At 42.0% G+C, this 10,851-nt stretch overlaps 1 protein-coding gene and 1 pseudogene across 1 annotated transcript; both read left to right on the top strand.

Moving 5' to 3' along the window:
- The first annotated feature begins 4,741 nt into the window (after positions 1-4,741).
- LOC132061441 (uncharacterized) lies at positions 4,742-5,681 on the top strand. The gene has a single exon (XM_059454262.1). It carries the CDS (start codon positions 4,914-4,916, stop codon positions 5,679-5,681), a length of 768 nt encoding a protein of 255 aa, XP_059310245.1. The 5' UTR covers positions 4,742-4,913.
- On the top strand, positions 5,629-9,432 carry LOC132059912 (uncharacterized; annotated as a pseudogene).
- The last annotated feature ends 1,419 nt before the right edge of the window (positions 9,433-10,851 follow it).

The raw sequence follows: 10,851 nt of genomic DNA, 5'->3' as shown, positions 1-10,851 counted from the left end.
CAACCTCGTCCAAATGTCCGAGTGGGTGTATGACCCCGAGTGACGATTATCACATTATGTGCATTTGTTTGAAGGATAAACATGTTTATTATGTGGACCATGTGCTATTTGAAAGGGTAGTGGGTAGAACTAACCATTTGTGAACGCAGGTAGCCATGAGTCAATACAATATTTACCCAAGGTTTGGCATGGTCTTGAGCACCCCTCCTCAACTAAAGGCATGGTGGATTGATTTGGGGGACTACGGACAGAGGGTGGTACGTGGAGCACTTGGACACTTACCGTCTTTAATGGATATCCAACCATGTAGAGACATCATCGAGGCGGTAACTGTGTTTTGGGATGAGAAGAGAGTCGTGTTTAGATTCGGCAACAATGAAATGACTCCATTGTTAGAGGAAATAGGTGGCTATGTGGAAAATGCAGCTTTATTACATAGGAAGAAAAAATGGCAAAATTGCGGCATGATTATTCCAAAAGAACCTTCACCAAAAGAATTTGTTGACAGTTTCGGATTCAGGAAGGGTAAAGGCGTAGAATGTTTACAAGGGTCTACGATACCATTTGACTACTTGTATCATAGATTTGGCTATCAACAAAGTTTCACCAATCATCAAGATGAATTTTTTTCGTATGACTCTTGGAAACAAAAACGGTGCTTCGCTTTCGCGGTGCTTCGCTTTCGCAGTGTGTTAAAGGGGCAACAAGAGATATTCACACCCGACTCATTACTGTAACAGAAGCTCTATTTGGTGGCATTGAAGGGAAATACTACACTGTGGTTCCTATGGTCGTGACAGATATCTATCGAGCGTTAGGACGTTGCAAGCACGGATACAAGCATTTTGAGGGATGCAATTTGCTTTTACAAATTTGGCTAATGGAACATCTTCAAAAGGTCGACAGAAATCTAGCATTTCGAAAGCCGACGGGAGAAAATCACATTCTTGGACATGTTCCAGGTGCTATTTTGACTAATAGATCATTTGAAAAGCCAAATTGTGTAGGGGGTGGGTAAGACTTCTTAGCCGTTTGAACGATGATTCAATTCAATGGATGTTCGGTTGGTTTCCATCCGAGGTTTTGGTGTTTCGTACGAAGATCGTACCATTTTTAGTTTTGATGGGACTTCGGGGCTTGCAACCTTATGCCCCACTGAGAGTTTTAAGACAATCTGGAAGGAAGCAAAACATACCCTTAGTGGCAGACATGGATCATTATCGAGCCGACTACAAAGAGGGGAAAATTCCTTTTGCAAAGGAAGTTCTAAGCATGTGGAAATCGAGGGAGACCATGAAAGCAGAGTCAATTGAGCCAAACAGATACCAAGCTGGATGCGATGATAACTATCTGGAGTGGTTGACCGCTAACTTGGAAGGATCAATCAAACCCGGAGTTAGCCTGAAGGGACGAATTAAGGATGGAGAAGCAGAAGCACACATCTTACTCCGGCAACTGCGTAAGAAAAATCTTGTCTCTGAAGCCGAGCACCATGCACAACTTGAGGAAAAGGAAAAGGAGACAGAGAAATGGAAGCAACAGGCACTTAGTTACGAACAAAGCATGCAAGAATTAGATACACTTCTAGCTCAGCAAGGAGAAACTTGCATCAAAGAAGGTATCAAGACAGGAGGGGTTCTGGCTATGTCATACCTTATCCAGAATCGCCGGAAGATCGATCAATCAATTCAAGCAACCAAGAGGCTCAAGAACGATGAAGGGCCTTCTTCATATTAATTAGCTCATGAAAGTCAAGTATTAGTTGTAATAATTTCCTTTATTACTCTGTACTAAGATTTAAATTTTCAAACAATGTATGTTTTTGGGGTCTTAAATTAATAGCACGTTGGGATGACATATAATTGCATGTTTTATCCTTCAAATCTTCGCTAGGCCTACCTCTGGCACAAAAGAGGTCCCATGCATAATAGGTCGCGCTATGATTTTTCTTTTGCTATGTGATTTGTTTGCTATGCGATATATGTTTCTTTCAACATTATTTGTTAATGTTAACATTATTTTATCAAAGTAGCAATCATTCGCACTATACTAACGTAGTTTTCTTCATTTTTGAAGGTTTTCTTTTATTTTGATTATTTCCCCAAAGGTTGATTCGTGTTGACTGCGAACTGGCGGATCACCCATACTTCACAAGATCAAAAGCACGAGCATCCAACAACATGAATGATTCAGGTGCATCTGAACAGAATGGCTTGGGACTTATCACCGTTCCGAGAGACGAACCTGAGGCTTCGGAGGGAAGGAATGCTGATGAACTCATCGCCCAATTGATGCAACAAATGGCCAACATGCAAAGTGAAATTGAGCGACTTCGAAATCTCACCAACCTGTCCATTACCCTCAACACTCCTCCTCATGAACAGAGAACAAGTGCGACAATCCCACCATCCTTTTCGCCTGTTGACTCGCCTGCCCCTCAACCATTTCCCTCAAACCCTCCACTTCACACAATCAATCCAAGCGCTACTAATTCGCCCCCCATCCCACAACAAACTAACCTACAACAAACCATCTCACAACAATCTAATCCACAACAAGCCATCCCACAAACAACTAACCCACAACAAGCCATCCCGCAACAAAATAACCCGCAACAAGCCAACCCACAACAAGTTAACTTTCAACAAGCCAATCCGTTACCCTTCACCACTCCATATGTTCCTCAGCCTTCAGTTATCCAAACTATCCCACTCAACCAGACTACCCCACTTACCCAAAGCTACCAAGCAACCCAACACATACCGTTGGCACACGCCGCTAACCATAACACACAAAAGATGTGCCACCGATATATGTAGCGGAAGCTCAACCCTTCACTACCCCATTGCAAGCCGTGCGCAAAGCAAGATCCAGAGGCTGATCCTTATGAGGAGATGGAAAGGGAAGCTAGGGCAAAAGCGGACGAGAATGTTGCAAAGGAGATTCGTAGTCTGAAGGAAGCATTCAGAAGCATCCAAACCCACAAGGGATGTGAAGGACTTGAATACGAGGATCTGTGTATTCATCCCGATATTGAGTTGCTTGCTGGATATAAGGTGCCAAAATTTGATATGTTTGATGGAAAAGGAAATCCTCGGGCTCATTTGAGATCGTACTGTGATAAGCTTGTTGGAGTAGGGAAAGATCAAGCCATTAGGATGAAGTTGTTTATAAGGAGCTTGACGGGAGAAGCACTTGATTGGTACACATGCCAAGATCCGCAAAAATGGCGTAGTTGGGGAGAGATGGCGCAAGAATTCATGGATAGGTTCAGGTTTAACACTGAGACTGTCCCAGACAGATTCTATTTGATGAAGTTAGAAAGGAAGTCAACAGAAACTTTCAGAGAGTATGCTATGCGGTGGAGAGCAGAAGCCGCAAAGGTCCAGCCCCCGATGGCGGAAAGTGAGATGACGACGCTCTTTATACAATCTCTAAAAGATGCAACATACTATGAAAGGTTGATAAGTGTCATCGGGCAAAAGTTTTCTGAAGTTATTAGGATGGGAGATTTCATAGAAGAAAGTATCAAGACGGGAAGAATCACAAATCTGGCAGCCTTGCAAGCAACAAGTAAGGCAATTTAATCAGATTCAATTGGGGAAGCAACTAAGAAGAAGAAGGACGGAGTGTCCGCGGTCATGACCATCCAGGAACGTAGACCAAACTAGATGTTAACCTACCAATACCCTTCATCCCAGCCTTCATATTACAACCAATACGCCCAAGTCCCTCAGCCTTATTACCAACCTCCACCCGCTCCCTATCCTGTTTACCACACCCAACCAACATATTGTTCACGTCGAGCACCTGCCTATCAAAGCCCATCACAATACCAACCAACCTACCCGCCTCAACCCCAATACCAACCACAAAACCGTCCACAAAATACACCCAGACCTCGCCCAAACTTTGAAAGAAAACCAACTAAAACTTATACACCATTAGCCGAACCCTTAGCCCAATTATATGAAAGGTTGAGAACCGCAGGGATACTCCAACCGATTCAAGGAAGAGTTCCTAACCCCCTTCCTGGATGGTATGATGGGACTAAACATTGTGCGTATCACTCAGGAGTTGCCGGACATGATACTGAAAATTGCCTTACTCTCAAAGATAAAATTGAGGCGTTGATCAAAGAAGGAGTCATCCAGCTCAAAGGAGCTCCCCCAAATATAAACAACAACCCTCTACCCAATCATGGTGATGCAAATGTGAACATGATCACTATTGATGAAGACTGTAACTTGGAAGGGACTATTGTACCGGTCAAAAAAGAGGAAAAAGTTGAATCATCAGCCTTTATCGCTCCCGTAATTACAGTCCAAATGAGGGCACCAATTGAAGTGGAAGTGCTCACTCCAAGGCCTAAGATCACAGCCTTAGTTGCTCGTGCACCTTCTTTCAACACCAAAGCAGCTTCCTTGGAATTACTCTACCGATGAAAGGAACAAAGGAAAGGCAAAATTGGTTGTAGAAACCGTTGTTGCCGGGATGACAAGATCCGGGCGGTGTTATGCCCCCGAAGAGGTAGCACGAGGAGCACCGAGTAAGGAAAACAACCAAAAGAAAGGTCGTGACCGAGGTCGAAGTAGAAGAATTTCGGAGGAAGATGCCAACTAAGGAATATTCTGTTATAGAACAACTAAAGAAAATACCAGCTCAAATTTCTTTATTGTCATTATTGATGAATTTTGAAATTCATAGGAGCGCTTTAGTGAAGGTACTAAATGAAGCTTATGTTCCAACCGATACCTCCAGCGAGAAATTTTCAGCCATGGATGGAGAAGTTCTAGAAGCCTACAAAGTCTCTTTTCATGATGATGAATTGCCGCCTGAAGGTTTGGGGCACAACAAGGCATTGAACATTACAGTCAAATGCAGGGATAAATTCATTTCTGAAGTGTTGATTGATGGGGGTTCAATTTGTTAACATATGTCCTATCATTACTCTCCGAGCTTTAGGAATTGATATCGGGAAACTTCGTGATAGTCACGTGAGGGTTAAAGGTTTTGATGGAGCTCAAAGGGGTGTCGTAGGGGAAATTGACTTAGCACTGGAAATTGGACCCGTGGAGTTTACGGTGGAATTCCAAGTGATGGATATATCCGCTAGTTACAACTTGCTGATAGGAAGGCCATGGATCCATATGGCTGGTGCAGTCCCTTCTACCCTGCACCAAAATTTGAAATTTGTCTGGAATCATCAGGAAATTGTGATCCATGGAGAAGGCAACAATTCGATTTATCCCGAAAACTCAATTCCCGTTATTGAAAGTGTAGAAAGGCTAGATGGATCTGTTTTTCATACTAAGGAAATTATGTGTACTACTCAAGCTAAAAGGGTAAAATTGCCACGTGTGCTTATGATGGTGGCTTGGAAAATGTTGAAGAATGGTTTTAAGCCTAGTCGAGGTCTCGGAGTGAACTTGGATGGAATAGTAGAACCAATTCAATTACCCGGTCAGAAGGATACTTTTGGTCTTGGATACGAGCCCACTCTTGAAGAAATCTCATTGGCTAGTCTCAAAAGGAAAGGTGATATTCCCTTGCCAAAGCCTCGTCCCTCTCCCCGAATCGGTCATTTTTCAAGGCGTCTCGTCACCCAAGTATCGAGGAAGCGCCGAAGACAACCTCGTGGAAGGTCTCAAGAATCTATTCATTACCGAGGAAGAAGTTGAATGCAATGTGATTCTGGATGATTGCCCTGAAACTCCAACTATCTGGGATGCTGAGCCTGGAGATGCTTTAAACAATTGGACTTGTACCCCGCCCCCGGTTCTCCGGGAGTCTTGGTAGATGATTTGTATTAGTATTTGATGAAACAACGCGATTCAAATTTGAGGCCTGAATCGTGTTTATGCTTTTGTTGTGTTTTGCCTCCACCTTTTGAAAGCTTAAATGCCAAATCCAAACTATAATTTTCTATTTTAATTTCGTCTTCATTTAATTAATTTCTCTTTTCTTTTTCAGCAATCAAACTAGTAAATCTGCCGATACTGTGAATATGACACGTAATGAAACAAGCGAACCAATCCTAAATGCCGAACAAGATTCTGAAGAATATGAAGAGGACATGCAACCTGAAGAGTTAACTAAAGATTTTGAACATTTTGAGAATAAGCCAAAACCAAATTTGGATGAAACAAGAGACCATAAACTTGGGAGATTCAGAAACAGTGAGGGAAACAAGAATTAGCGTCCATTTAACTCCGTCACAAAGGGAAGAATTGATCAACCTTTTGAGACAATATATAGACGTGTTCGCTTGGTCTTATGATGATATGCCGGGTCTAAGCACGGACATTGTTTCACATAAGTTGCCTATTGATCCATCTTGTCCTCCAGTGAAACAAAAGAAAAGAAATATTAAACCGGATTTGAGTTTAAAAGTCAAGGAAGAAGTCTCCAAGCAATTTGATGCAAAGGTCATTCGAGCTACAAGGTATCCCACTTGGCTAGCCAATATCGTGCCTGTACCAAAGAAGGATGGCAAAGTTAGGGTATGCGTGGATTATCGGGATCTCAACAAGGCTAGCCCGAAAGATGATTTTCCCCTCCCAAATATTCACATACTTATTGATAACTGTGCGAAGCATGAGCTGCAGTCATTCGTTGATTGCTTCGCAGAAAACCACCAAATTCTGATGGATGAAGAAGGTGCCGAGAAAACGACATTCATCACACCTTGGGGAGTATACTATTATCGAGTGATACCTTTTGGACTCAAGAATGCATGTGCCACCTATATGAGAGCCATGACTACCATTTTTCATGACATGATCCATAAGGAGATTGAAGTCTATGTGGACGATATCATCATCAAGTCACGAAAGAGTTCAGATCACTTGACGGATTTGAAGAAGTTCTTTGACAGGTTGAGGCGATACAATTTGAAATTAAATCCCGCAAAGTGTGCATTTGGTGTTCCGCCGGGAAGTCGTTAGGTTTTATTGTGAGTAGGAGGGGCATAGAATTGGATCCTTCAAAGATAAAGGCTATTCAAGACTTGCCTGCCCCAAAGAGTCGAAAGGACGTGATGAGTTTCCTCGGTCGTCTCAACTACATTAGTCGGTTCATAGCACAATCGACAGTAATATGTGAGCCAATAATCAAGTTATTGAAGAAAGATGTCGCTACCAAATGGACGGAAGATTGCCAACGAGCTTTTGATAGAATCAAAGAGTATTTGTCTAATCCGCCTGTTTTGGTGCCTCCAGAATCCGGAAGACCTTTGTTATTATATTTGTCTGTGTCAGCGAATGCATTTGGATGCGTGTTGGGACAACATGATGAAACAGGAAAGAAGGAGCAAGCAATATACTATTTGAGCAAGAAGTTCACGCCTTATGAGGCCCGATATACTTTGTTGGAACGCACCTGTTGTGCATTGACTTGGGTTGCACAAAAGTTAAGACATTACCTGTCTGCATATACTACTTATCTCATCTCAAGGATGGATCCACTCAAGTATATCTTTCGAAGCCCATGCCTACTGGGAAGTTAGCCAAATGGCAAATTTTGCTAAGTGAGTTCGATATTGTATATGTTACCCAAAAGGCTATCAAAGGGCAGGCAATAGCGGATCATCTTGCTGAACATCCCGTAGATGAAGAATACATGCCTCTTAAGACTTATTTCCCCGATGAAGAGGTGTTGTTTGTCGGAGAAGATATCTCAGAGGAATATCCAGGGTGGAGAATGTTCTTTGATGGGGCTGCAAACTCCAAAGGAGTTGGCATTGGAGCAGTCTTAGTTTCGGAGTCAGGGCCGCAAAGATTATCCAATTTCAAAGAAAGCTCGGTTTTCGTGCACCAATAATATGGCAAAATATGAGGCTTGTATTCTTGGACTCAGAATGGCTGTTGATATGAACATACAAGAATTATTGGTTATAGGTGATTCTGACTTATTGGTTCATCAAGTACAAGGCGAATGGACCACTAAGAACGTGAAGATACTTCCGTACCTGCATTGTGTGAAAGATTTGTGTAAGAGATTTATCAAGGTGGAATTCAAACATGTCCCAAGGGCTCAAAATGAGTTCGCTGATGCTTTGGCAACCTTGTCCTCTATGATTCAACACCCGGACAAGAATTACATAGATCCTATCAAGGTGAATGTGCAAGATCAGCAAGCCTATTGTTTCCATGTAGATGAAGAACCCGATGGAGAACCTTGGTACTATGACATTAAGAAGTATCTCAAGGCAGGAGACTATCCGAAGGCATAACCAAAGGTGTTCGAAGAGAACACTTCGAAGATTAGCAAACCACTTTTTCCTAAATGGAGAAATCCTTTATAGGAGGACTCCAGATTTAGGATTGCTAAGGTGTGTTGATGCCAAAGAAGCGGTCAAGTTGATTGAAGAAGTACATGGCGGTACATGTGGGCCTCATATGAATGGTTTCACTCTGGCTAAGAAAATTCTACGAGCTGGCTATTTTTGGATGACTATGGAAACAGACTGCATTCGTTTTGTGCAAAAATGTCACCAATGCTAGATTCATGGCGATTTGATTCGAGTCCCACCAAATGAGTTAAATGTGACGAGTTCTCCTTGGCCATTTGCAGCTTGGGGCATGGATGTCATTGGTCCTATCGAGCCGGCCGCGTCAAATGGACATAGGTTCATTTTGGTAGCCATCGACTACTTCACAAAATGGGTAGAAGCATCTTCGTACAAGTCAGTGACGAAGAAGGTAGTGGTAGACTTTGTTCGCAATAACATCATTTGTCGATTCGGAATCCCTGAGTCAATTATAACAGATAATGGAGCTAATCTTAATAGTGGTTTGATGCGTGAGATATGCGAAACATTTAAGATTACTCACCGCAATTCCACCCCTTATCGACCTCAGATGAATGGAGCAGTTGAAGCAGCCAACAAAAACATCAAGAGAATATTGCGGAAGATGATTGATAATTACAGACATTGGCACGAAAAATTGCCATTGGCCCTTCTCGGTTATCGCACCACTGTTAGGACTTCAACTGGGGCAACGCCTTATCTTTTGGTCTATGGAACAGAGGTTGTGTTACTGCAGAGGTAGAGATACCATCCTTGAGGATTATCCAAGAAGCTGAGTTGAGTGATGCCAAATGGATACAAAATCGATATGAACAATTGATGCTCATTGATGAAAAGAGGATGAATGCAGTTTGTCATGGACAACTTTATCAGAACAGAATGGCCAAAGCTTTCAACAAGAAGGTAAGACCGAGACAATTCAAACCGGGGCAATTGGTGTTGAAGCGCATATTCCCACACCAAAATGAAGCTAAGGGAAAATTTGCACCTAACTGGCAAGGGCCTTACATGGTTCACCGAGTACTAACTGGAGGAGCACTAATTTTAGCAGAAATGGATGGCGAAGTGTGGCCGAAAGCTATCAATGCAGATGCCGTCAAGAGATACTACGTCTAGGAGCTTTTCATTTATTTTATATGTAATGTTTTGTAATGTCTTTCTATGTAATGAAAACTACATTCCCTCGGCGGGATACGTAGGAAACCCATATCGGGTTTGGTCTCTTTAAGATAGAAATTTCTAAAATTTCCATTTGCTTGTAACATGAACTACGCCTGACCTGATTCCCGTGGTGGGATACGTAGGCGGCCTACATAGGCTTCGGTCACATTATTAGAAAATTTCAATTTTATTTTGCCTTGTATGTTTTGAACTACGCTTGACCTGATTCCCGTGGTGGGATACGTAGGCGGGATACGTAGGTCACATTATTAGAAAACTCAATTTTTTTTTGCCTTGTATATAAGGCTCGGTCTCGTCATGTTAAAAGTTCAATATATCTCTCCAATATGCCGAAATCGGGACAATTTTTAAGGGCATCATTGCAAAACGGCATTGAGAGGCATGAAAGAGTATATGGTCAACTGAATTGTCAGACAGAAGGAAAGACTTTGGAGAAAGGACGTTCGCTTTGTTTCACAACGTGTCACGATTCTAAGTTCGGCAGAAATTATTTATCACTATATACATATTTACCATAAATTTATGCATATTTCCTTTTGAAATAATATGATTTTTAATCAAATAGTTTTATTAATTGGCCAAGACTTAGAAATAGGCGGAGGTTACAAGTCCAGACAAAGCTGGAAGCACGAAGCATCAAGAACTCGGATCTTAAAAGTCAACACGAGTCAACCTCCCCCCCCCCCCCCCCCGAACTTACAAATTTTCTTTGAGTGCAGGTTTTCAAAATTGCGAAAGTTGGAAATCTATAATGTTTACAGCCTTGCAAGGACTATGCGTCGAACGGTTTGAGTTTTCTTATAACATTTAGGAGAAATTATTCCTCTCAAGTGTCAATAATTATCGAAATTTACGATAAATTAATGCTTAAGTTTTACAAAGATTTTCAAATATATCGGTGCACAAATATTTTCTACTGCTTTCAAATGCTCCGCATAAATGCTTTCAAATGCCCGCATAAATGCTTTCAAATGCTTTCACATGCATTTCGCATATGCTTTCAAATGCTCGCATAAATGCTTTTCAAATGCTCCGCACAAATGCTTTCACAAATCGCATGCATCGCACCACTGCTTTCAAATGCTCTGCATAAATGCTTTCAAATGCACTGCACACGCACTGCACAAATGCTTTCATTTGCTCCGCATAAATGCTTTCAAATGCACTGCACATGCACACTGCACACGCACTGCATAAATGCTTTCATTTGCTCCGCACAAATGCTCTCAAATGCAAATAAGCACGCTACGCTTTCAAATGCACTACTTGCTTTCAAATGCTTTGCATGCCCGTTTAAGAAACACTGCACACGCACTGCATAAATGCTTTCAACTACTTCGCGTAAATGCTTTCAAACG

The sequence above is a fragment of the Lycium ferocissimum genome, chromosome 6 (assembly GCF_029784015.1).
Source record: "Lycium ferocissimum isolate CSIRO_LF1 chromosome 6, AGI_CSIRO_Lferr_CH_V1, whole genome shotgun sequence".
Classification (NCBI taxonomy): Eukaryota; Viridiplantae; Streptophyta; class Magnoliopsida; order Solanales; family Solanaceae; genus Lycium; species Lycium ferocissimum.
The sequence above is the reverse complement of the archived record's forward strand: the minus strand, read 5'-3'. Positions and strand labels throughout refer to the sequence as shown.